Below are 27,562 nucleotides of genomic sequence, written 5' to 3'. Positions count from 1 at the left end.
ATGGCGGAGAGCGCCGTCCCGCCGTGCGCGGAGACCCCGGGAGCCGGCGGCAGCGGCGGGGCCGGGGGCGGCTGCCCCGAGGGGGCGGCGGAGCCCCCGGCGCGGGCCGAGGAGCGCGCGGAGCAGCGGGGCCCCGAGGGCGCTGCCCGCGCGGCGGCGGGACCGGGGGCGGGACAGGAGGGGGACGCGGCCGAGGGCGCCGCGTCGGCGGGGACAGACCCCGAGGAGGCGGCGGGGGCGGCTGAGGCGGCCGGGACGGACCCCGGGGAGGGGACGGGAGAGACCCCGGCCGGGACGGACCCCGGGGAGGGGACGGGAGAGACCTTGGTCGGGAAAGACCCGGAGGAGGCGACAGGAGAGACCCCAGCCGGGAAAGACCCCGGGGAGGCAGCGGGAGAGACCCCGGTCGGGAAAGACCCGGAGGAGGCGACGGGAGGGACCCCAGCCGGGAAGGGCCTGGAGGAGGCGACGGGAGAGACCACGGCCGGGAAAGACCCTGAGGAGGCGACGGGAGGGACCACGGCCGGGGAGGCCCTGGAGGAGGCGACGGGAGAGACCCCGGCCGGGAAAGACCCCGGGGAGGCGACGCGAGGGACCCCAGCCGGGAAGGGCCTGGAGGAGGCGACGGGAGAGACCCCGGCCGGGGAGGCCCTGGAGGAGGCGACGGGAGAGACCCCGGCCGGGACGGACCCCGGGGAGGCGGCGGCTGAACCGGCCGGGAAAGACCCCGAGGAGGCAGCGGCGGCGGCGCCGGCCGGGTCAGAGCGGGAGAAGGCGCCCGAGGAGGTGGCCCCGGCGGGGACAGACCCCGAGGTGGCAGCGGGGGAGGTCGCGGCGGCGGGGACAGGCGCCCAGGAGGACGCGGTGGCCCCGGCGGGAAGGGACCCCGAGGAGGCGGCCGAGGAGGTGGCTCCGGTGGGGTCAGACCTCGAGGAGGCGGCAGGGGGGGTCACCCCGCTGGGGACTGATCCCGAGGGGGAAACAGCGGTGCCGGAGGCGACAGCCCCCGGCGAGGGGGAAACAGCCGCCCCGTCAGGCTCAGACCGCGACGAGGCTGTCGGTGAGGCTGCCCCGGAGGCGACAGCCCCCCAGGAGCAAACAGCAGCCCCGGAGGAGCCGGGCGCCGAGGCGGCCCCGTGCGGGGAGCGGGGCGCCCCCCCGAGCCCCCGGGATGCGGGGGGCGCCGTTCCTGGTGCGGAGGCAGCGCCGGGGCCTCCCCACGGGGCGCCTGACCCAGAGGGCCTGAGCCTGAACGGCCTGCGGGGCCCCGCGGAGGATGAGGAGGATGAGGCAGGCTCGGCCGCCCCGCTGGAGCAGCAGGACGAGGAGGAGGAGAGGCAGGAGCATGACATCTCCCTCTTCGTCAAGGTAAGGTGTGGGGTGACCCGCTGCGCTGTGTGTGTGGGAGCGTAGCCGGCAGCTCTGTTTCCAAGTGCCAGCTCAGCCCCTGATGGAAGGATGTTTTTTTCAGGGGCTCTTGACAGGTTTTTGAGGTCTTCCGAGTGTAGTAAGGGTGTGTAGAACTGAATCATAGGTGTTTAGGTGGAGGGAACTGGAAAATGTCCCTTTAAATATGTTGTTGACCTTGGGCATATTGGAAAACCCCCAAAGTTTAGTTAATTGCTCCAAATGTGGCAGTGCTGGTTTCGTAAGTTAGCAAGTGCCCAACAATGTAACATTATCCCTTAAAGCTGCTCAACCAGAACGTAGGTTTGGACAGGCTGGAGGTATATGGAAATGGGAAAAGATGGTCTTAAACTGTGGTTTAAGTGGTCTTAAAACTAATTTCTACTGTTTTATGCTTGAGAGTTTTAGTGCTGTGTTCTCTGAACCTGGAATCGCAGTAAAGTCAGTGACTCCATGTGGGAAAGGGCATCTGTCCACTGACAGAATATCAGATGTGAAAATTTCTGAGTGTGAACTCCATCATGAGATTTCTTTCTTTGCCCTTTTCCAACCTCACTGGAGAGAAGAAAAAAAAAAAAAAAGTGGAGCAGGGTAGGATATATTTTTCCAGAGCAGACCCAAACTTCAGCTGAGGAAGGAGAAGATGTTTTGAGAGTTCTCCACTGCCAGCCATGCTTCCTATGCAAACACCTCAGCCCCTTTGGTTGGCCATGGCTGCTTTTTTAGTAGTCTGAATTAAACATGAAAGAAAAACTTTTGGCCAGTCCTCTCCTGCATGGAGGTGGGAGGTGGAGCAGTATCTACTCACTGATTGTCCCACCTAAGTTTGCACTTTTTTTTTTCCCTCCAAGATTCAGTCTCTATATGTGGGAAAAAGCTGGGGGATGCTCTGATGCTCATGATTGCTTTGTGCGAAAAGTACTGGGTAATGTTGTCCTGGGAAGGTGAATGTTAATAACATTTGATGTTGGTGAACTGTTTCAGCCTCTCCATAATTCAGGAATTTTCTTACAGCACAGGATGGGAGATATTCTGTGGCTTAGAGGCAACTTTATGTGTCAGGTTGGTCTACATTAGCTACATGATAAGGCTGAAGTTGAAATGTGTGATTTTTGTGTTAAGTTTAGGTAGCAGAAACTGCTCAGCTTAGTGAGGGATGGTTTTTGTATTTTTGGGCTGCAAATTAACAGCTCCCCTTTGCACCACCACTTTTGAAACTTCTCTGCTCTTGTTTTACACTCTCACGCATTCCCCAGTTGAGTACTGAAGTGTGGCAGGATGATAAATGAGCAAGCATTAAAGGCTGTGTTTGTATCATGAGATATGGGTACTCTCTTTGTAGGAGAACAGTCTGACCCAAATGAGAAAGTGGGCTGCAATACTGATAGGAACATCTATTGTGACTTTGTAATGCAAAAATATAAGGACTAAGCATATAAAAAGTATGTTTTTCAGGTAATGAGGACAGAATAAGGAGGAGTTTGATGACTGACTTAGCATTAGTAATTTCAGAGTGCTTTGAGAAATGTTTTCATTGGAGGAGCATTGCAAAGGTTGAAGATTTTACCTCACCCAGAGCTAGTTTGCTTCCTTTTTTTTAGCTTGAGATTGATGAGAGCTTTTCCACTTTCATGCTAGGAAAACAAAAGCCTCCTGGAGAGCTCTGCATCCCTTCGCTCATCAAGCTGTGCAGGGAAGCACCTCTCTGCTTTCCTGGGAGAGCCCATGCTGCTCTTGCCATCTCCCGCAGTACCTCTAGCACTTCCTCCTGTACAGCAGGGGTGTTCCCGATAAATGCAGTAGTCATCACCTGGTTGCTTCTCCTTAAAACTCTTATTTAAAAGTCTTGCCTTCTACAAAGCCACTGGAACCTGCTCCCAGGGTCCCAAGGAGACCCCAGGCTTCTTGGGTTCCCAATTTCTATCCATTTCTGTTGGAAATCTGACTGTAAATGGACACGGTAGTGGGTTGTCTACCTCTTACTTGTGCCTCTGTGCAGAGCTTATCCAAGAGGAGGTCCATCCCGTAGTTCAGTAGCACAGTACAAATACAGAGTAGTGTTAGAAGGAACCCCGTAATAGGAGGAAACTTGCCAGAAAATGAGGAGGTCGTAGTCAGAATGACGCTCACTCTTTCTGTGTTAGGAGTGTTACATTAGACTTGGATGACGCTGCAATCCTTGCCACTTTTTCTGCTTATAAAGTTGCACAGGATTTCAAGCAGAAGGGTCACCTTCAAGAAGAAAGTTAGCCTTTTCTGGGTATGACTATTTGATGGCCAGCCACAACTTTTGGATAGTTATAGCCATTCCTTGTTTTTACCATTGCTGACCATCTGCTTGTCCTTTCTGGTTCAGAAACCTGTTCTCATCTGCTTCTTGCATCTTTGCCTTGGCTTGTTTCATTTTTCATACATGTTTTTGGATATCGTGAATATCATGTTGCCTCGTACTTCCCACCAAGAGGTGGGTGGTGAAAAGTTTCTGCTAGCTCTAGGGAAGTGGACATCAGGAATTGTGGACTCTGAAGCTGCTTTGGGCTGTTATGCAGTGTGGGGTCGTAGTTTGATCAGACATGTAGGGCTCAGGATACAGGTATGGTACTGAGACCCTCCAGCAGTTAGCAGGAATAATGTAGCCTCTAGGGGAAAGGACATTCTTCTGGACCAGCTGCTGGAAGCCACCCAGGCTATAGGCAAAGCACCTCAAAAGACACTCAACATCTGTGTTTAGGTGATTAATTTGTGCTCATAATGATGCTGAACTATGTAAGACTCCTTCAGCAAGACCATATTAAAATTGTTTTGTGGGTTTCCCAAGGCTTTGATTCCCTAGGTTTTGATTTCCACTTTCCCATGAAACGATCTGCATGGTCTGTTTCCTTTAGATAGTATTGCTTGGTGTTTCTGGTCTTTCAAAGTCAAATGTTTGCAGAGGGCAAACATGTGTGATTGCTCTCCGGTAATTCCGCAAGTGGTACCTGGCACCTTGGACAGGACACCCTGGGGATGTCGACGCTTTGCTAGCTGGTCTTCTCTTAAGGTGAACAGTATGTGTATGCTACACTCCTCCTTATCCCCCATGGGAGTTTGTAAATGCTCAAAATTTATTTTACAATTTGATTTTAAGGGAATGCTGGTCATTTTCTTTCTGAAAAAAAAAAGAAAACCTTAGAACACATGGGGCATGTAGTATGTAAAATTCCATTTTTAAATAATAAAAAGTTATCTTCTGTCAGTTTTATATTTGAACTCAAAAACACTAGGGTCACAACTAAAAGTTCCCTCATTCTGAATGTTTCTAGGGATAGTAATTCACTGTAAGTGCTGAGCACCAGCACTCAGCCAGCCACTCCTGTTGGAACATGAGGTCTTCTCTGAGATTATTCTTCTCCAAGACAGTTCTTATGTTCTGGGTTAAATGGCATACAGTAAAAGCTACCTATGAACATCAGGTAAGAGATTGTATCCAGTGAAAAGCAATATCCAATCTTGGCGCCATTCTTGAACTCTAATTCGAAGTCATTTATTTCATTCAGGGACTTATTTCATTCCTACCAGGGAGCAAAGCTTTTATATGATTCCGGGTTCTGTTATGCTCTGGTAAAAATGAGGTTCCTTTACCGATGCAGAGTTTCCTCACACCATTCCTGAGATGTGCTTGAGGGACTTGATGTATTTGAAGATGTGCTGGACTATCGAAAGTAGAGTTGGCCTTTGTGCATAACTTATGTTTAAGGCAAAAATGGACTGCTCTAAAATGAACCTCTCAGCTTTGAATACTGTGGCTGTGAAGTCTATTGAAAGCAGGAGCTCAAATCTCTAGAAAATCAGCACAGCCTGTGTGCCTCTTCAGTGGACTCTGTTCTGTACCTGAAGCTTGACATAAACATTTACAGTAAAAACACCAAGGAGGTATTTGTGCTTTGGTTTTGGGCTTTTGCTCATCAGTGCTCTCAGTTTGTAAATTATATGAGTATGGTTTGAAGGAGAATAGCTCATGTTCTGCACTGGGTGAAAGTAGATGTGTGTTTACTGTTCATTTTTAATGCAGATTCAGTGGAGGAACTCAAAATTCAGACGGTCTCAGGAGGGTGAGAGTAAAGATGTGCATGCATGAAGTTACACTGCCCCGATATTTAAGGATTAAAAGAGATTTAGGGGGAAACTTTGGTCCTGGAGCAGAGCGTGAGCCTGTTCCAGTACTGAACTGCCTAAACCCACTAAATAGCCCTGAACTACTGAAACCAGCATCCAGCTGAACCCGGCTGGGGCTGTAGGGCTGCCCAGCAAGATCAAACTCATCCCCTGTTGCTGTCTGCAGGTTGATGAAGAGCTCGCAGGGGGATTTTGGTTCATTCTATATATTTGTTATACGCAGAGCACTGTCAGTTAAAACACATACTGCAAGTTTGTTCCCAAGGCAAAGCAGGAAACTGGCTGACTTCCCAGGGGTATTTGCCCTCTCCCAGCTACTTTGTCAGCAGGAATATGGCAATTTAGGGTTCCCTAATACAGCTTAAGAGGCACTCGCATTATGAATTCCTTTCATAACTCTTCAGTTTATTGTGTGAGCCCTGTGCACCTGCAGCATTTTTTTTTTCTGGAAGCTGCTTGTTCTTTCAGCAGTCTTTTCATCTGAATAAAATTGTTCTTGGGAGGCTTTTGTTTAAAAGGCAACAAATTTTCTGTATATATATATATATATAATCTTTTACAGTTTTGCCTGTCCGTGCTTTCCTTGTAGGCGGTGCAGGTTTTCAACCTTTTTAAAGCTTAGACTTCTACAAGGAAGTAAATTTCTTGGAGCTGCTCACTAGAGAATAGCTTTAAGAGCTGCACCAAAATTATTTTTGCAACCTTGCTGCTGGAGGCATGATTAGTGGAGCAGCACTGTTCTGTTTGCTTATGCTAATAGTAGTTTTGACAGCTTAAAATCCTATTTCAGAAACACTCCAACCACAAAGTTACACAGATACAGAAAAATGAAGTTATTTTGGTAGGATCTAATCATACGTTTTGGGAGTCACCTTTTTGTCCATTCTTTGGAAGTCTTAAAACTGTGTATGCCCATAATGTTATACCAATCCTAAACATCTGTGCTATTGTCCAGGCTTATTTTAGAGAGGGAAAAAGAAACGTTTTAAATAAAGTAAACATCTCCAAAGCAACATGCCTATACCTTTTTCTATTTGTATTTACTCTGAGTGCACTGATTCACTAAAGCATCTCACCATGTGTTTTACTTTAAGCATAGGCTTAAAGTCACGTGATATTTAAGCCCTTTGCTAAACAGAGGTTACTTTCCTGATTTGGTCCCAGGGCATGTCGTGTGTTTCTTGCTCTTTGAAACCCACAGGAGCTTTTCACAAGTTCATTCTGCTGCCCCAAATTCAGCTGTACAACTCTCGTCCTTTTCCCTTCCTAAGGAGGCTGAGCTTGTGCTCTTCACAAACCAACAGCAAAGATGAAAGTTTCCTGATTTGCTTCCTGTCTTGGGCCCTGGCTGTCGAAAGGGATCCTTCATTTTGTAAATCCTGTTGGATGGCTGCATGTTCAAAAATTTTTTTGCAAGTTGCTTTAGAAATGTTGATAGCTGCTGCATTTTGTGATTACCACACAGCTTGTGCTTGGGACTTTTCATGCTGCCTGTCTAGTCTGGGGCTGGATTCATAATTTAAAGTAGATGAGTAACAAAGCCGTGTGCTGCACTCCTCTGGCATTGACACATCTAAAACATTAGAATCCGACGGGTGGATTTGTGGGGAAGGAAGGAAGGGAGGAAAGGGGCTTGCTAGTATTTAGGTCATTGAAAGAAATATAACTACACTACATGAAAACTGTTAGTAACTTGAGGCCAAATTTTACAAGTACCTTCACTCAAGCACATGCCATAGACCCAGAGTTGCAGGGTGTTTCCTGCTCTCTCTCTAGCACCATCGATCTTCCAGCTGCAAGGTGAGACGAGACAGCATCAGAAAGATGAAATGCGAGGAGTCAGGAGCAGCCAGCAGCTTCGTGGTTACACCAGGTGTGGTTCGGGTGCTGTTTTTTCCCATTATAGGCACAGGTCTCCAGTGGGCCCTGGCTGCGCTGACCTTGGGATTCATTGTGGGCTTAGGTGCGCTGCCACAGGCTTTGGGAAAGCAAAAAATGGTGGGTATAGAAAAGATAGAGGTATTCTGTATTCTGTCCCCTTCCCACGTGGGTATTAAAAAATGCTCAATCCATTTGAGAATCCATATTTTGCTTTTATTAAACTGTCTACCAGGAAAAAAATACCCCCTTTCTCATTTTGTTGACCAAAAATCTGCTAGTATGATTTGTCAGGTATCCTTAATCCTGAACCAGCTTCCCCTTCCCCATGTGTTTTTTTTCTTCCATTTGAAGTAAGTTGTTTCCTGAACTTTGCTGTCCTGTATGTAGGAAGGGGACTAGGCAACCTTAAGGTCATGCTCTCTCTGCAAACAATTGTGCCTTTCGGGTCCCTTCACCTTTGTAATTCCCAGTGTGGGTTAGACATCAGAGGAACGCTGTGTTTCTCCATTTCTTACAGTCTTGTGCCCTTTATCAAAAGCATCCATGCAAAATGCTATTTATGGTTATTCTTTAAAATATAGTTTAATTATTGGGAAGCAGAAGTGGTAATCGAAAATAATACGACTCCGTGGTTTTAGGATGTCTATCCCAGATGAAGTCACTTGGAATTGGCGGCTGCCTGCTTTTTAGCAAGAAATAAACCTTGCTCTTCAGAGGTTATAATCTTAGTAAAAGGAAATACTTTACACCTTTTATGGAAGGGGAGCTGAAGCATGGAAATTTGCCCATGTTCCATCACTGACAGGTTCTCTGTATCTTGACTGAGCTAAAGCTAATTCTCCCTTCAAAATATCTTCTTTTTAAAAAGCAAGAAATTCCGTGTTCCTTGGGCTCCCACCAAGGAGCCATGAGTAAATGCCCTATGAAGGTTACTCGATTATTTTCCTGCTCTGATAATGAAATGGCATGCTGTGATAAGGAGTTGTATGCATTTCCATTTACAGCGTGTGATTATTTACTGATAAAAGGCTGAACAAGCTGGATGATTGCCTTCAGTCACTTGCAGTAGCATCAGCCTTGTCATCATTAAAGGAAGTTGGTTTTATTCCTTAACAAAAACATTTAGTTTCTTAAGCCAAACAGCAGCAGTTTGTGTAGTATGTCATCTGAAATTGCTGTCTGAGACCTTCTTAGCAAAAAATGTTCACATGACAGTTGTATACAAATGAAAAATGTGGGACTTGAGTGCTGGGTAACTGTGTGATATACCCCCAGCTTGAGGTGGAGATCTTCAGGTTCTTCTATTTGTAGGAAATTAATCTTTTGTTTGTCCTTCTCTTGGTTTTTATATATATGTATAGATATGCACACACAGATGCACACGTAGGCATATGCATATACGCACATGTATGCATTACGTAGTTAGCTTAAGAGGGAAAAGTCCTTTTCTACCTACAGCAATGATTATTGCAAAGCCTTACGACGCAGCTGAGGTGGCAAGGTGGTGTTTCCCACCTCATTCTTTTTCTTCTTCACATGCTGAAAGTTCAGGATATATCTGAATACTCAAAATAGATCGGAATTATAATTGTTATGGCATGAAGTGAATGACAGAGGGACATTTGTCACTCCACATGACAAATGCACATCCTTTTTCAGGTTGTTTGAATGGGCAGTTACAGAGATTTGGGCGCCATTTGTTCAGATTTCAGAAAAGAATTCTCGTGTCTTTAGGATCATTTGTTTACACTTTAGTGGTAGTTATTTTTGAAATTATTTTAAAAAGCATTTATAAAACATGAACTTTTTGAATAAAAGATGATCAGGTAAGGTCTGGGAGTGCCCTCAGGTCTCTGATACTTATTTTTAAGGAATAGCGGTCTTTACAGTTGTAGATGCTGGACCTGGTTGTTCTGTGGCATGATTCATGCAGTATGTTTCCATTTTAAATTCTACTTTAATGGATGATACCGTGTTTCTAATGCTATGCAGAAGCTTTTCAATAGAAGCAAAGTGGAGATCAGAAAGATATAAAATGCATTGAGTATGAATTTACGCTGGTAAGGAAAGGAATGGAATCCAACCCCACTATCTGTTAAGCTAATGTGTTTTTGTACTTTTTTTGTGTTTGCAGGTACTTAAGCCTAGTTTTAGCCCTTTTTCAAGGACAAGTCTTTGATGAGTCCTGCTAGAGCTGATTTTTAATTGCAACATTTTACCTGGTCATTTGGTTTATTTTCTATTTGAATCAAAATATCACAGGGGGAGTGAGAGGAGGGAAAAAAATGCAAAATGAATCCCTTTTTTCATATTTTACCTTCACGATTTGGTTCAAGTATCAGAATTACCACTGGAATTACAAACACTGGAAAATTATTTTCTGAAGTCCCACAGCATGCCTTTAATGACCTACTCTCTAAGTCAGCATACAATTGTTTGTTTACTCACTATTTGTTTACTAATTTATCTACAATACGAATTAGAGATTGTAGTTTATATATCTGTATAGTTTTTGCCTTTAGATTGCAACAGCACAGTTATGTTGCAGGTTAAGAATGGTACGGTAAAGTGTAAAACAGGATGTGTCAGTGAAATACCAGTTAATCTGTTTTTCCCAGACCTATAATATGTTCTAGAATATAATGCTCTTTTGTTGAAGTAATTCCCCGCAAGAATTTATCAGGGATATAAGATTTTTTTTGTCTCAGTGTAGACTGTTCAACTGGTATCTTGCCATGTTATTAAGTACGGCTTAGGAATAGCATTGAGGTATTTAAACATAATTCTTGTAACAGGATAAATAGCTAATAGCATTTGGTTTGTTGCTTGTGCACTTGTGACCCGGTAATGTTCCCATGAACACAAACAGACGGAAATAAGTCCCTAGGAGGAATTCGTAGCGAAAGGAAATTCGTTTTTGAAGTGGCTGGTGGGAGATTTCAGTGTGCAAGGTAGAGATCGTAGCCGGGCAGCACTTCCCGGTGTCCACGCATGCTCAGGTTTTAACGGTATTCAATTAAAAAGGGCTCTGTTTCCTGTTTTTTTTTTTTTTTTTTAAACTATAGTAATAAGAATCTTAAAATTAAAGTGGATAAGGATTAGGAAGACTGATCACTCTGAGGGCAATGTATTTTTATTAATCAGCTGGCATATTTGTGTTGGGACTAAAGTAGATGAGCAGGCAAGGAATTTCCTTGGTCTTGCTCTTTTCAAAGGGCTATGGAGCCCTTTGCACGTAGTACCCTCGGCCTCTGCTTAAGCCCTGCTCCGCTGAATAAAGTGCCTGATCTTTGAATGCCTGATGCTTTAAAAGCAGTAGAGATGTTGTCCCATCTTCTGTGAGAATCGAACGGCTTACATTTTTTACAAGTGGCAATGATTACTTCCATTGGTTTGAAAAAATCTTAGTTGCTGTGTGAGTAACATATGTATAAACCATTATCATTGTGTACTCAAAAAAAACAAAACATCAAATGATGATAACTAAATGTATTGCTATTTTGGTTGCTATCTAAGCAAGTATAATAAATGCGATATGATAATTGCTTGTATAAGAGAATAATATGCCTAGATTCTTGGATTTTTTCCCAGTCCTGTGGCAGGACTTGCTGAAGGACCACAGGCCCTTCCTCAGGCAGCAATCCTGGAGCACGAAGCAAAAATCTCCCCTCGAAACGCAGGAAAACTCCTTTATGTTTCTTTCCAAATGCTGAGGTGGCCACAGGTGCATCTGATGCCTTTTCTCCCTACCTGGACCGCAATGCGAGAGAAACGAGTGCTTCAAATAGTTTCGCTTGTGACTGTCAGGCCTCATTACTGAAATAATATATTAACTAAGCTGTATCAATCAGCCAGCGAAGCAGTGGATTACTGGTTAGCCATTGCTTTATTGCCAGGTGCTTATTTTGCTGTGAGTGTCAGCTAGCTAGATGCAGGTGCCCCGATGTTCAATTAGTGGCCTTTCCTCCTGAGAGGTACCCGTGGCTTCATCGTGACCTAACACAGGTAGTCGCAAGGACCATTTGAGGAACTAAATCCATTTTTTCATCCTGCAATTTCATTTGGTTTTAGGATTTTTGTTTTAAAGAGCCCCTGTTGACTGCTTTTAGCTGTCCATAAAGAGCCGCAGTCGCAGCTGAAAATTCCTTTGACAACATTAAGGGCCTGCCCCAAGGTTAGCAGCAGTAGTTTATGTAAAAGAGCAGAACAGTTTTATACTTCCTTTTGTGAGAGTCCATACATGTATAGGTTTATTTTTGTAATTCCTTTAACTTAAACAGAAGAAAATGTCAGTAAGACCCCAGTTTCTACAAGAGTATAGTTTCTATACAAGAATTAGAAGGCCTGCATGTAGGCAGACACACTGTTCAGTAGAAATGGGTGCTTTATCTAAATGTCAGGAGGGAGATTGGACCTTTTATTTCTATAAAAGATAAAATAATAAAAAGCCTATCATTTGACTGGCTCCTTAATACTGAATATTACCTTCTTACTTACTAGTGGTTCTGGAGATGTTTGGATTATAAATTCCTGTGAACTGATGCCCGCATTGCTCTGGAACGAAGTTAAGGTTTGAATTGAAGTACCTTCCACTTATTTTTCTTATTTTTCTTTTTTTTTTTAAAAAAACATTTGGCTAATACTGCCATTTTCACTTAATCTGTTTTGAGAGATGCGGCTATTAAAATGGAAAAGGACTTTGTGTTGGTTTTTAGTGTTTTTCAGACCCCAGTATATTGGTCTAATTATTTATGGAAGTACTTTAGAAAAGTAAAAAGTTTATTGCCATGTAGCTACTTCTTAATGAAAGAAAAATTATTGCTATGCATCAAAAGCATTTAATTGCTTACTAAGTAATTAAGTTAATTTCAAAAATAATTACTTAGCCAGCCAACCGTTAAGTAGTAAATAAGGTAGCAGAAGTTAGAATAATGGAGGCTTTCTCTGCTCCAAAATGGCTGCAGGCATCTTGGGGAAAAGCGAGAACTGAAACCAGAGGAAATTACAGCTTCAGACTCCTTTTCCTTGCTACCCTCTAGAGAGGATTATACTTTTCCAGGTGTATATATCCCCTTTGAGCTCGGATCACTCTTCAGTACCAAATACTTATGCAAAAGCAAGGCAAATATCCTACAAAGAAACTCCAGCACTCTGTTAATCCCTCAACATGAACTGGGGACCAAAAGAATCCAAAGAGCCAGTTCCAACAATAAAAAAAAAAGTATTTTGGAAATACAGTTTTAAAAGTGCCTTGCTGAAAGTATAAGTTATGAAATCCGGTGACGGAAAATGATCATCATAATGTCATGCCCATACCACATGAAAGAAAGATATAAATATGTAATTTCAGAAGGCTAAAAGAAAAAAAGGTAGTCTAATTAATGAAATTATTAGAAGATGTGAAGAAATGCAAGTAGGTGGCTAGTCTACAAGACATTGATCTTGCTGAGCTTCAAATGTTGAATTGTGAAGAAGTAGTGAGGATTTCATTACTCCTGCAGCTGGAAGCTCTGCTCAGTGTTGGAAGAGCACTACTCCAGCACAGAGTCCATCTTCATTATCACTACTTTTAAGCATGTAACTGGTAATAAGAAAATCAATAATAAAAAGCTGTATCATTACATATACAGCATGTAGATATACCTAAATTACCACCCACATTGTAGGTACTTTTTTAAAAAATCATTTTTTAGTATTATTGTGGTCACAATAAAAGAAAAGGAAGTTTAATTGTGGTCTGTGGTCAGTTAAAGCTGTATAGCTGAAAAGTTAATTCCTTTTACCTCTACTCATTTCCTATACTCCTTGACAGTTCTTTTTGGCACAACACAGCATTTTATAGAGACTGCTGTCTTTTTTACTTATGTTAGGAGAGTGGTCTTTTCATTCTAGATTTGTACAGGACTTAGTGTATAGCTCCTCGTTACTGCCAAATGTCCCACAAGGTAAAGGGAGAGCTGGGCTGATCAAGGAATGCTTCTCTCTGAGGATCCCAACCAAACCGTCTTTTGAATCTCTATGTGTTCGCACCAGTTGAGTAGCTGATGAGGAGACACCCAGGTTCCTGTTCTTGGGGCTCCACACAGTGCTGTCTGCCCAGAGCAGGATCTTAACAAACAGCCTCTACAGCTAGTTTTGTGGATCGGGCGCTGGGCAGCAGCATCTGATGGCTACATGTCGGGGCAGCTCAATTGCCTCTTTGCCTAGGGGTGACCCACATGCATGCTTTGCACCCCGCTGGTGCCAGCCACAAGCACCCACAGCAACCTTTGGTTGTCTGGCAGCTAGCAGGTAAGACCTGTTTGAAACTCCTTATCACCAACCTTTCTGATGAGCTGTTAAGATGCATTCTTCCAAGTATGTGTGTCTCTGAATCAACATCCCACTCCCTGCTGGTGTTGCTTTCACAGGTGGGAGATTGCTCCCTACCCACTGCGGCTTTTGCTCTGCTAGATGGTATCTATATGTGTCTATATCTTGTTTTGAAGCCTTTCCAGTCAGCTGGTGCATGAAGTACCTATCCAGCCCTCCATGAGGTCTGAACTGTTTGGTGTGTGACAGTCTTTGGTCTTCAAGGCAATGCCACAACTCTCTTGGGTTTCATTTGTGCCCTGTAGCTGCCTCAAGGGCTTGTGTCCTACCGCAGCTCTGCCTCTGCTGCTCTTGGTATTGCTGTGCGTGCCTATTGGGTAGAGTCAAGTCTTTTTTCCACTTGTCATCTCTGATCCTTGCGCTGCTCCTTGTCTTCTCTAAGGAGGGCAGCTGAACCTATCTTATACACAGGGCTGCATATATTATCATGTGCCCACCCCCAGCTGCAAGCATACGTCAACCATATGATGTCTGTGCTTTGCTCTGCAGTGATTTGCTCAAACCCCTTTTAAATAAAATTCCCTTTTGTGCCAAGAGCTCTCTCCTTCATCCGTGGAAGAGGATGACCTCTGGTACTGCTTGCCTTCTGTAATCCGGCTAATCTTAATGCAGGCACTGTCTTCATTGCCAAGAGCATCTGATCCTGGTGTCTGGTTGGATGGCCCAGAGGCCCCTGCCACTGACAAGATATTTTATATATACATATATATATATGTATATGTGTGTGTGTGTGTGTGTTTTTTTTCTCAGTGAGCATTCTCTTCTCTTAATGTGTCCAGCACAACTGGTGCTGTTTACAGAGTAGCACCTTTTCCTTCCATCATTGTGCTGGAGCTTGTTAATGTTTATTGCAGTTATAGGGACACATTCAGTGGCCTGGAAAACAAAAGCATGGAGCTTTGCGTTGTCTGGTTATTGCAGTGGTGTCCCCGCCGTGGGCAAAGAAATGATGGGCTGGAAGGGACCTCCTGGTGGAGAGTAAGTTTAAGCTCCTATGGAAAAGGATTGAGGCTCATATTTAGACAGATTTGTTTTTTTTTTCTTCTCGTGCTGTCACGTGTGCATATGTACGTATGTGTATAATCCTACAGGAAGTATGGTTGAAAGTTTTGTTGCTGTGATGATTGGACCCGCTGGTCTTTTATTATTGTTATTTTTGTCAGCAGTCATCTCTAGCTGCTCGCTAGTCTCAAAGGGATGGATTCGCCTCACGTAGGCTAAGTTGGATGGTTAAACTGTATAGGGCTGTTAAGGGCTGTGCTCAGAGAGCAGCACTGGTAATGCTGCATTTCCTGCCTCCTGGACTGACAGGCTCCATTTGCAGGTATTTTTCTAACACCAGATAGTTCTCCAGCGTCTCTCGGCTTGAAACACGTCCCCACGTTTGTCCCGGCAGTTCCAGGTGGGACGTGCAAGGCTTCCTCCTGGACTAATATGTGATTGCGTTCTTGTGAGAGGGGGAAGAAAATAGGAAAGCCAGCAGACCCCTTGACTTGAGTTGCTGCTGGCTGCCTTGGTGCTCTACATGTCACCTGCCTCTTGGTTAATGATGTTCTCTTCGCTGCCCATCCTCGGTGCTGCTGGTCTGCCCTAGCGCACAGCATCCACCGACCTGAGTGGCATCAGCATCCGTTGGCTTCCCGCCTCCAGACAGTGGTGCTTCATGGTCTAGCCCAAGCGTTTGTAGATTGAATTTTTGCTTCTGCTTCCATATTTCCTTCTTGCAGTTCTGTCTTCATCTGTCTCCAGGTTTTGCTCAGTTTTCTGATCTGGCCACCCACCCTTTTCGTCACATCCTCTTACTGAAGGGTGTCCATTTGCAGCCTGGATCATGAGGATATAAAGCTAATCAATGCTTTATTTTATTATTGTCACTTCCTCAGCTTGTTATTTTACCTTAGCACCGTAAAAGAGAAAAGATAATTTTAGCAGAATGCTTGCAGTTATACTTACTGTTGTCTCCTTAACCTGAAGGCTGAATTAGCGTTTAGGGCAAAAAATGTGTCATTGAGTTTGAATGTTCAAAGTTGCCATTCTTTAAAGTATGGATTATCATCTGTACTTTCATGTTCTCTGAACCCTGTAGTGCTGTTGAAGATAAAAGATTGAATAGATGTTCTCAATATTCCTAAACATAAGATAAAAATATTCTGAAAACAGAAGTATTTATGGTACTATTTAGATAAGGGTGCTCAGTTTGGTTGAAAACAAATGCATTCACACACACACACACACACAAAAATAGATCCTTTGGCACAGTTAAGTACCAAAATACAATTTATGCGCAGGAATCTCAACTACCAACCACATTCTGAATATGAATATTTTTGCAACTCATCAGAGAAATTAAACAGCAGCAGGAAACACCTGTTTTAACTTCTTGATGTTAGCAGATTGGCAGGACTACATGACAGATTAAAAGTACTGAAATGATTATTGGTGAGATATTTATTTTCTATCCATTAAAAATGTATGTTACATTACAGCAGGCTGGGATGCTTTATCTCAAAATTTAGCCTGAAAGTATAATTTCGGCATCTGAAGTAATCTCAAGGATTGTATTAGCAAGAAAAAAAATAGCAAAAATAGACCCCTCTGAGGCAAAACCTCTCCTGATACGTTAACATTAGAGTTTGCTGCCGCTCGTTGCTGCGGGAGCCCAAGTCAGGATTTTCATTTCAAGTCCGGTAGGTGGCATCAAAACAGTTCTGTAAAACTCGATGTTTGGCTGTACATGCCCTAGCCGTAGGCCACAAAGCCAACATGGTGTTTGAATAGAGAAAATGCCATGTAATCTCTCTCTTCCTCACAAGAGGCTTCGGTTCGAACATGACCTTGCCCGATGACGTGTGGGTGGCGCTTCTGTGCACGTAGCCCTGTGTCGTGTGTTGTTGCAGCACATTATAGTTGCTTTCAACAAGCCAGAATGGCTTGTAACTGTATTTTTATTGCATTCTTACAAAAGTGGTGTTGCAAATTCTGCATTTTTTTCAGCTCTATGGCACTATGGCAATCTGTATGAATACTTTAGCAGACATGAAAAACATAAGTAAAGTTTTGTACCTGCAAGTATATTTCTAAAATTCAAACCGTGTACCAGTCACAGAGCATCGACACAGCCAGGCTGATGTCTGGACAATCTCTGTTGTGCTGCAGCCTAAGTCACGGGTCTCTTGAGACCTGTGCCGAGGCCGAAGGATGTCTTTGAGCTGGGAGAGGATGAGAGTGTGATCGTGCTGCTGCTCTGTCTCTCTGCCTGGGATCCTGTCAGCCTCATTTTTTCAAACCTGTAGAAATCACTGGCAATGAGCACTTCTTCTAGAAGGTCTTTAGTGAGAGAAAAAAAAAAGTATTCCCTTAAAACGAAAGTTCTGCATTGAAGCTCTGGGATTTTTTTATCATTTAAAATTGTGACAGCATCATAAAATATCAGGCTTGCTTTGAACCCACGTAAACAAGGAGGGAGAAGCAGACGGGTTCATCTCCTGGCTGCGTTTCAGTGCGCTGCCCTTGGGCAGAGCAGCCTGAGTGGAAGCAGCGTCAAGCGCAGCCACAGAGCCCCGGCCAGCTTGTCAGCTCTGCTTCACCTTGGGTGATAAGGAGATGCTTGTGATGCTGTTTTTAAGAAGCTGGGTGACCATCTCATTCCAGGAAGGAGTGTCGCGTGCATGACCTGGCTCTGGGGAAATGGCTTGGAGGCGTCGCGCTGAAGTCGAGGGCAGCGGGATTTGGTCCCGGGCCGGAAGGAGAGGGATGTGCCGGCAGCTCCCCTCCGCGTGCTCCTTAGTAGCCGCCTCGCGGAGGGCTCAGCTGAGCAGAAAGAGCGGCTGGATAGGAGGGATTAAAGCCAAACAGCTGCTCTTCCCCAAGGTCTTCCCCGGGCTCACTGCAGAGCAGCATCCTGCTTTCGGCCCGCGCTCGCAGGCTGCACCTCGGTTTCCAGGCCATAGTTTTGAGCCTGGTGCCGTTGCTCCTTCTCTTTGACTGGATATCAAATGTGCTGATCATGAAAAGGGAGAGGGAAACTATGAGGGGGGTAGGAGAAGGGTGAGTGCATGAAAAGGTCTGAACGAGGCATTTGCAGGAAAATTCCAGCGTAGCCGGAGCTCCCTGGCCGAGCGGGACAGGGAGGAGGCGGCAGCGCACGAGGGTGTTCCCAGCTGGATGGCGCTTTCGCTCCCGCTCGGCAGTGGTTCTGCTCCGCTTGCTGCACAAACCTGCCTTCCAGCCAGGACAAACACAGGGAAGGAGGGAGCGGAGCTCCCTTGTGCCGAAGGAAAAAGTGGGATTGCAGATCAGCTTTAGGGGAGGAAGGGAAAAATAAATTTGTACTCCTTGTTCTCCCTTTTATTGTAGCCTCCAAAGGATATATAATTATATCAAAACAAACAAAAATGCCTTCTCTGCTCTTTGTGAAATACTCTTCCCCATAAAAACAACTTCAAAAGAAAACAAAAAGTCCGGGGAAAACAAATTCCACTCTCATCAAAATTTTGGATGCCCAAAACATTTGAGGTCAAACCTTAAAAAAAAAGAAATGCTGAGGAGTTTTGACAGAGTTTGTTACGAAACAGGTTTTTACCACAGCTCCAGAGGCAGAGCGGCCATGAGGCGGGGAGGGCCCAGCTGGCCGGGATGGGGACGGCTCACTGTCCTGCTTCCTCCTCGCTCGAGGCGCTCTCGCTGCCCCACTGCTGTGGACGAGGGGACTCGGAAGAGCAGAGCTCCTGAACCAAAGCATCAGCGCCTGGAACCGAATGTGGTTCTTTCGTGACCCTATTTAATATCCTGTGCACAAGGCCCTGCTGCCTCGCGCTTGAGCCGTGATGGTGCTTGTGCCTGAGAGCTTAAGCAATAGGGGAAAGAAAGGTGCAGAGAGCTTTCTTCCTTTTCCTGGTGTCTTTGAAGGAGACCCAAAGCACACATGAAAATCAAAAGGGAAAAAAAAAAAAAAAAAAAAAACCTCCCCCAAAAAACAGTGTGGAGAAAAAAACAGTGGAGAAAAAAAAAAAGGCAAAGTAGGGAGTGTAGGCTAATAATCCCATTAAGTAATAGCACCTGATTAGAGGGAGAGATATAATAAGTTGATACTGTTACAATATACACCCCCCTGCCTAGGGCTCTGAAGGCCCTGGAAGAAAGCTCAGCACGGCTGGAGGTTTCTCCCATCTGAAGCAGTGGTTGCCATAATTGTTTGATTAATGAACTCATTAGATCCCAGTGTCACTAGGAAAAGCATCTTGTTGCAATTAAAATGTAAGCACCACTTACTCAAGGCACCAAATATACATTGGCATACATTTGGGTATACACTAAGCATACATTTAAGTAGCAAAGCATTAAAAAAAAAGGCAGAGCATTAAAAAATCCAGCTTTGTGTTTCAATGACTTGGCCTGCTTTGTCAGCAGGGTTTGGATGTTAGGGGAATGTCCCACCAGCTGCAGGTGGAGGTCAGCTGGCAGCGCTGCCCTCAGTTACACCAGCATACGCCAACCATTAAGGCTATAATCAGTTTGGAAACGCGATCCGCCACCGAACCAGCAGCAAGACTCCCTTTGGCTTCCCTGGAGCGAAGACTTCCCCTTGGCTCATCGCAGAACACCGCGGTGAGGAAGTTAGTTAAATTAGGGCATGTGCAAAGCGCAGCTCCTAGCAGCGCGTCCCTGGATGGCCGTGCCAAGGGAGTCTTGCTCCCGGCCTGGCTGTGCTGTTTTTGTTTTAGTATTAACAAATGGGCAGGTGGGACTTGTCTTGTTCTCCCCCTGCTGTATCATGTTGCTGCAAAGTAAGATGTTGAGACACAGTCTCACTTCTGTATTAAGTGAAAGCCATGCAGCCCGTTACTGGAAAGTGCATTATCATGGCATGACGGCACCGTCAGCTATTGTGCTGCTGAAGCCAGGGCTATAAAGCTATTTTGGTGTCCTGAGTCATGGTGTTTGAGTGTGGGTGTCACCGTGGCAGACCCTGTCTTTGGAAACTTGAACAGAGACCTTTGGTTTGTGTCACTAATGCTTTTTTATGCAGTAGGAGCCGTAGCTCCCTGATTAGATGAGCTGAGTTATGAGAACGGCGCTGTCTCCTGCAAGCCAGGATGGAGGCTGATGCATCTGAAGTGCATTTAGCCGGCTGTGTTCACCATGGTTTCCTTGCTCGGCCAAAGCCCTCATGATCTAGGTCCCCAGGGCACTATGTGGCTCCAAGGCCGCTAACGCTAGATGCGTCGTGCCCCCTTCATGGCTCCCGTGGGGCACAGGATGCAGCTCAGGTGGTGGGATGGGATCAACGTGCCACGGCTGTTGTGTGGGAGGGAGATGGCACCAAATGTAAAGATGAGCGGCCCCTTGGACTCGGGAGGAGTGCTTAATGCCAGAAGGACTGGCTGATAGGAAGCCCTTCAAAACCCCACATGAGCAAACAGTCATCTTAAAGTTTAGGGCTGGCTGGGGGAGCACTGTTGGCAAGAGCAATGCCCCCATTTTACTCATTTCTTTAGTGTTCAAATTATTTGCTTTTTGTTAAAGGTTACTAGCAGCCAGAGAAGTGTAAAGAGAAAAGTCTGAGAGACTGGCTGTTGGCCAAATTGCAGAGAGAGCAGAACAGTAGTGCCGTAGTAAATTTTCTTCCTGAGTAGTGGTGAGATGCTTAAAAAGTTCGTACTTAGAAACAAGAGAGGTGGTTGGGTCTGTAACCTCTCCAAGGCTGCCAGCCCCTTGGCTTCCTGGTAGCCCATTTGTCACTGCAGTTTAATAACAGTTTGGGACACGCTGCCCGCTGCGCTTCTCTGTTTGTTGTGGTAACTTACCCGTCTGGATCTGACTCTGTTTATGGGCTTTTCCCCAGTAAAGAGGGCTGGGACTGCTGCATCCGACTCCCTGAAATTTACTGTCACCAAGGCAATGTGGGACTAAACAAAGCAATGGCCACGTTTCCTTAGCTCCAGCAGGAAAGGTTGGAGCCAAAATTTTAGCAATTAGTGGATCAGGAGGACATAGCAATTGAACAGGAAAAGTTCATCCTGCTGTCACCCTTGATCGTGTAGCGCTCTGAATGTTACATTAACCCTCATGAGATAATTTTTCCCTGTCAAAGACTGAATGAATGAAAAGGTCACATTATTTATAGGAATTGCTTTTCTAAACATGTGTTCTGTATTTCCCAAACATAGCAAACTCTAAGTGTAAAACTATTTCTTTACTGAATTAGATTAATAGTTTAAATTCCTCCATAAGAAGTTATTTAAGATGCCAAAGCATACACTAAATGGTTTTACACCTGACAGTTAATGCTACTTTCCATTGAAAAAGCCCCCACAGATCGTGATGCAGTGGAAGCATCACAGGTGGCTTTTTTTGCCTGGGACAGATTTCACTCAGACACTGTGTACGAGCACAGAAGTAATTTCTCCTTCACCCCCTGAATAAAATAGAACTGAATTTTCAGTTCTTGTTATGGCTCAGAACATCTGCCTTCATAAATGAATACTTACTATATTGTGTTTTTCTGCCTTGCCAGCTTTCCTAGAGCTCTAGATTTTGGGAGGTCACGGGTGCCCGTATTTATCCCTGTTTTGAAGCACACATGCTAGCAGCGTTGGCAGTCATCTCGTTCTTATGAAATACACAGTAATTTTCAGCCAAATATCATTCTTGTTGTAAACTATAGAGCACAACAAAGCAGTGCTCCGTGTAGGAGGGGAAATACAAGAGCAGCTTTTATAACCAGCTCTCGTTTTTGCCACCTACAAAACAAGATTTAACTAATACAGTGGTCCAGCTGTTCTAGCATTTCTAAAAGTGTTTATTCCCAGGCAGTGTATAAGGCAATAGGCTGTTGTTGTTGTTGTTACCACAAAAGCCAGTAGTTTCACAATAGCAAAGGCAGAAGGAAGCAGAGGGTTATCAGAGGAGACTCCTTCGGGTTGATACGGAGAGTGAGAGCGTTTTCGAGCCAGACGGGGATCGTTCCTCCAGCTCCATGGCAGAAAGCTGCTCGCCCCACGCGCGGTGCTCGTTCCCAGACGTAGAGCTCTTTGTGAAGGTGAGGTTTGCAAAGCCGTCTGACAGCAGTGTTTGTGTAGGGAAAACTTCTGGCTCTATTCGAGGTTATTTTGATAGCATTGACAAAGAGCAAGCAGAACTGGTCGCGTTACTGTGTGTCATTTGGCTATATAAAGATCACCTACGAGCAAAATGAACTAACCCTTTAACTGAGTAAATGACACACTTGATTTTTTTTTTTGCCTTTGTACCCTTAAAGCAAGTATTAAAACTGCACACTCCAGGGGAATCATGAGCAAAGCCTGGAAAACCAGACCTCTCCTCCCTTGCAACAGCACCGTGCAAAGGCCCACGCAGCCCATAGCCACTGCACAAGGCTTGCCCTTGCTGCAGTGCGACCTCTGAGCAAAATGCAACGCCAGGTAAATTAGAGCCGCGCTTCTGGGGCAACACATAAGGCGAGTTGCAGCCTCCGTGCTCCACGCTCGCACAGGGTGATTTGCCTGGCCAAAGGGAGAGCTCGTCATTACAGGCGCACGCAGCAAGAGCAGTTACGTGACACAGGTGCAGTCACCCTTGAGCACGAAAAGTGAGAGCAGCAGGTCTAGAGCTAAGAGATGGGGCAGGCGTGTGCCCTTCTCCCCTCCTTCACGTCTCAGTGTCAGTGGTGTGGTAGTTCTGTGGCATGTTTCATTAGTCACCAGTTCAGCAAAGCGCTGGCACTCGCTCGTTCTGCTCCCTTGTGTACCTTCCTTCCCTCTCTCTTCCTGGGCGCCCACAATTGTTCTGTTTAAAGCCCTTAATTATTTGATTTATTCTGTCTATTCCCTTAAGTGCTTCGGGCATTACTTCTCAGTTTTTGCTGGTGAACCTTTTTATACCTGTTTCCTGTGAATGTCAACTGGTTTAAACTTTTCTAATCTTGCAATGATTTAGGTAGATTTATGTACACTTAGACAAATGAGGCGGGAACTTTTACCCTTGGAGGAATGCTGTGATTCCAATTTTGGTTTTTAACTTGATGCAAACATCCATTATACATTTTAATGAAAAAATAGATCTGTCCAAGATGACTGATTATTCATCATATCTATGTGCATGCTGGGAGAAGGGTGTAAAGCAACATTGTGTGAAAATACCTGTTAGTAGAGACAAGTAACATGTTACACATACTCACAGCAAATACATATTTTCTGTTGTTTAACTGCATCTCCCTCTGTCAAAATGTGCAATTATAGATGTATATGTCCTTATTATTTTCTATTTGCAGGCTGGCAGTGATGGGGAAAGTATCGGAAATTGCCCATTCTCTCAGCGTCTCTTTATGATTCTGTGGCTAAAAGGTGTCATATTTAATGTCACAACCGTGGATTTGAAAAGGTGAGAATACAATAGGAGTAGTCATTTTTAAGAGCAACTTTACCAAAAACAGTGATTTTAAAGGGTGAATCTCTTTTGACAGCTTTGAAAAGCACACACAAATAAGCAGGCCTTGCTATTGACACTGTGCCTTGCTATTATGACAGCAGTTTGTATGCCTGATTCCTCTTTAACGTTCCCTAATATAAAGTGGACTAACTCCTTTGAAGCATTTGAGATTTTAATCTATTTTGCAGTAGGTCTCTGTTACATAAGACTGAAGTTTTAGCTTTTCAGAGCATGGTCAGGTATGGGCTAGCTAATTCTCGCAATGCCAGTGTGAGGCAGCTGGGTCTGTTTTACTTTATAGGCAAGGCAGATGATAGCAATCTGGTATTTTGAAGCTGAGACGACTCATTGCAATTAAGTATAGAAACTGCAGACGTGGTTCCAGCCGTGACGAAGCCAGTCTCTTTCCTCCCACCAGGAAGCCCGCGGACCTGCAGAACCTGGCCCCAGGAACGAACCCCCCCTTCATGACATTTGACGGTGAAGTGAAAACTGACGTCAACAAGATCGAGGAGTTCTTGGAAGAAAAGTTAGCGCCGCCCCGGTACTGTGTCCCCAACCTCTTCTTCTGCTTTTAGCCCCTCATGGGCCTTGCAGAGGGTCCTTGGCAGAGCCCCCTTGGTCGCTGCAAGTGTTAGGATGAGCATGGGAAGCTTAAGAGGCTCCAGTCCAGCTGGTGCAGTTGCCGCGGGGTTTTCCCCAGGCCACTGCTTGTGCTCTTCCCACTGCCTTCTCCTTCACCCCACGCTTGTGTTATGCCACTACAGTCACTCCCAAGGCATAAAATCCACCCTGCTGCAGCAAGTATGTGCAAAAACCTGCATACCATCGCAGAAACCTGACCTCCTTTCCTCCATTTGTGTGCATTTGAGGTTTCCCTCTGTACACTGTACAAACAATTGCGCTTGCTGGGAACAAGTAAAGTTAAAAGAAAACCTTAGTGAGAGCCACCTCTGTCCTAGGAGCCCTGGGGCAAAGACTGCCAGTGCTCATCCAGAGCAGCAAGGTGGGCCAACCTCAGCGCACACCAGGGGCTGGGCCCGGGGCTTGTCCTTCCCAGCAGTTCTTCCCACCTCTTCCAGAGCTGCGCCCAGCACTAGCCCCACCACCTTATCTCCCACCCATGCACCATTTTTCCCCTGCTCTCCACAACACCCCATCTCAAGCCGCCGAACCTGACTGCAACCGTGCTAGCAGTCATTCCCCTTCACTTTTTTCCCATCTACTTGCCCATGGCAGCAGCAGCAGCAGCAGCTCCTAGCCAGGCCGTATTGAGCTTGCACGCACAAGGAGGTTGGCAGGAGCAGCACTCGGTGCCGCTCGGGACCTTCCCTCCTTGCAGCAGAGGCCACGCTCTGCTCGGCCTCGGTTCGTCCCCGCCGGAGGCGGCCTGGAAGAGGCACTGGATTGTCTGGGTGGTGTTTGCAGCGTGAGCTGCCGTTTTCCATCTCCCCAGGGAAGAGGAGGTGAGCCACATGGTGTGGGAATGGGCCGGAGGCCATACCGCCCCAGGGATCCGTAGCTGTGGTGGTTCCCTCCGAAAGCTCTGTGCAATCATGTTGTTTGCAAAGGAGTGATGCTGCAGTTTAAAAATAATTAATGGAGGTAGAAATAAAAAAGTGGCTAGTCACTTAATGTTTTTTGTTTCTTTTAATTCCTCAGATACCCCAAACTTGCACCAAACCACCCTGAGTCTAACTCTGCAGGAAATGATGTGTTTGCAAAATTCTCTGCCTTCATAAAGAACCCAAGAAAAGATGCTAATGAAAGTATGTGCTATGTAGTCCTCTCATTGGTCCCTGTACAGTTCTAGCATACTGTAGATACAGCTTAGGGTAGGCAGCCATTTCCCAGAGCATGAATGCCTTGGAAACTTGGGCCTGTTCTGTCTCTTGGTTGGAACTCCCCAAATCAGTTGTCTCAGATACAGGCTGCCAGCGTGGGGGCACCAGCTCCAGCTCCTCCCAGGTTCTTCAGCTCGCAGGCCCACAACTGCATCTCCCCTGTGCCTCTGCTGCAGGAGCTCAAAGCAGCACCTTAGCTTCAGCTCTGCCACCTGCCCTCCTCCTGGTGCCTTCCTCCTCCGTTCGAGTCACTAATGACGGCTCTGACCCCAAGGCTCTACGTTCCCATGCAGATGGCTGGAGTCAGTCCCTCCATACTGAGCAGACCCAGTTTTGTTTTCTCAGAAACAAATAGAGCTCCTTATGGCTCTTATCCCAGCATTAGGTTTTAAGCTTAGGATAAAGGAATTGCAGGAGTTGGCATAGTGGGGTGGCTGCAATCTGGATTGGTGCCAGGGAACAGAAGGCGGGAGTTGCTTCTCTGTTGGGACTCAAGAGAGACCTTGGTGCTTAATGACCTTTTTATTGTCTTAACCTAGATTTGGAAAAATCTTTGCTTAAAGCCCTGAGGAAGCTGGACAACTACTTAAATAGCCCCTTGCCGGATGAAATTGATGCTTACAGCACTGAGGAGATCACTGTTTCCAGCCGGAAGTTCCTGGATGGGGATGAGCTCACCTTAGCAGATTGCAACCTCCTACCGAAGCTCCATATAATTAAGGTTTGCATTTTCATTTCGGCATTTTGAAGAGGAGAGAAATGGAGAAGCTCAAGTTCCCTTTTAGAGGGCAGAGGAATACTGTATCTTTTCTGAAGCTGCACAGCAGCTGTCTAAATGCAGGGACAACGAACGCTCGTGCGCAAGGCCATTTCAGTAGAGCAAAGCTAGGCAGATGCTCAGATTGATGACTCTACAGTCAGAGTATCTGGTTTCATATTTGGGTCATGACTGCACTCTCTAGGTATCACACAAGTATTAAATGAGTAAGGTACTCAATTCAGTGCCACAGAGAAATGTTTTCCTTTGCATTTCGCATGTAAGGTGCCAAGATAAATGACTTTTGTCCATGCCAATTCCCCTCCCAACTCAAAACTCCTGCTTTGCTGAACATCACTGGTAACACCAGTCACATTGACCGGGGACCCAGCATCCTTCCAGCCAAGACTCCCAGGATCTTTTTTGCAGGGCTGTGGGGCATCCACACACCTCTAGCAGTGCTGGGCACCAAGCAGGGCTTTGCTAGAGCTTGTCCCCAGGCTGCTCCAGAGCCAGACAGGCTCTGGAAGAGGAAGGGACACTTTGGAAATTGATTTGGTTTCTATAAGAAGAAGATCACTTCAGGAAGTTGCAGTTTTGAGTTCTGTTTTGTTGGAAGAGGAGTGGATGGAGGAGTTGTTTTCTGACACCTTTGTGAATGATAACTTATCTCAGGAGACCTCGTGGTTGAAACTAATCCACAGGCAGCAGCAGGAGAGCGCAGCCCTTTCCCATTCCACAGGGCACTGTTCGGAGGGCGGGCACGTAACAGATTGGGGTTCATCAGTAGGGCCCTTGCAAAGGGAATGGCCTTATATCAGATGGACGTCTCAAGGATGGTCAAGCCACCCTCGCTGATCCACAGGGAAGTGCTAGGTAACAGCCAATGGTTGTTTTCCCTAGCCTTCTGAAATTTAAGTTTTTCAGTTTTAAGTGAAAGCTTCCAACTGTGGGCTAACTTATTACTGTAAGAGCACTTTGTTCATTCTGGTTTATGCTAGCTCTCTTGCTGTTTTATGCTCCATCTCCTCCAGGAGTGCGGTCGAACAGTGTAACTCCAGCAGAATATTTATACTAAATAAATCCGTTTGAGTGGGTTAGCTAGTTAGCTGGCTTTGTTTGTTCCATGCCTTCTTCCTTTTTTTGTTGTTTTTCTTTTCCTCCCCTTTGCTCCCACCAAAAAGTGTATTGTAAATATGAAAGACACAGGAGTGGAAAAGCAAAAATCTGTATAAAGAGCAGAGTTATTTTATGAAGTCTTGTGTGTAATAATCTTTTTCTTTTTTCTTTTAATAAAAGGTTGTTGCAAAAAAATACAGAAATTTTGAGTTTCCACCTGAAATGACAGGGATTTCAAGATACTTGAACAATGCATATGCAAGAGATGAATTTACAAACACTTGTCCTGCTGATCAAGAAATCGAGTATGCATATTTGGATGTTGCAAAGAGAATGAAGTAAATGGAAGACGCTTCTGCTTTTCTTTATTTCTAGGGTTTGGATGGGCACCAGCCAAGATGGAACAAAAAAAAAACAGACAATCAAAAAAAACTATACACTCTTCAGTGTAAGTTCTGTCACTGGCCAATTCTTCTTTTACAGCAATTGTACAGCATTATTTGCTCATTTTTAAATTATACATGTACATGTTTGTGTCTCTGTACAGATGTATACACACACAAATGTGTGTGCCACATTCCAGGTTAAAGGCATCAGA

At 45.4% G+C, this 27,562-nt stretch overlaps 1 protein-coding gene across 1 annotated transcript; it reads left to right on the top strand.

The window, feature by feature from the left end:
• On the top strand, positions 1-27,562 carry CLIC6 (CLIC family member 6). The gene is made up of 6 exons (XM_010220642.2): positions 1-1,368; positions 23,087-23,196; positions 23,663-23,788; positions 24,907-25,013; positions 25,628-25,809; positions 27,145-27,562. The coding sequence occupies exons 1-6, from the start codon at positions 1-3 to the stop codon at positions 27,304-27,306; spliced, it is 2,055 nt and encodes a 684-aa protein (XP_010218944.2). The 3' UTR covers positions 27,307-27,562.

This window comes from Tinamus guttatus, unplaced genomic scaffold (assembly GCF_059628265.1).
Source record: "Tinamus guttatus ecotype Peru unplaced genomic scaffold, ASM5962826v1 Tinamus_guttatus_pri_ptg000013l, whole genome shotgun sequence".
Taxonomy (NCBI): Eukaryota; Metazoa; Chordata; class Aves; order Tinamiformes; family Tinamidae; genus Tinamus; species Tinamus guttatus.
Note: the sequence above shows the minus strand (reverse complement) of the source record. Positions and strands in the feature narration are given on the sequence as shown.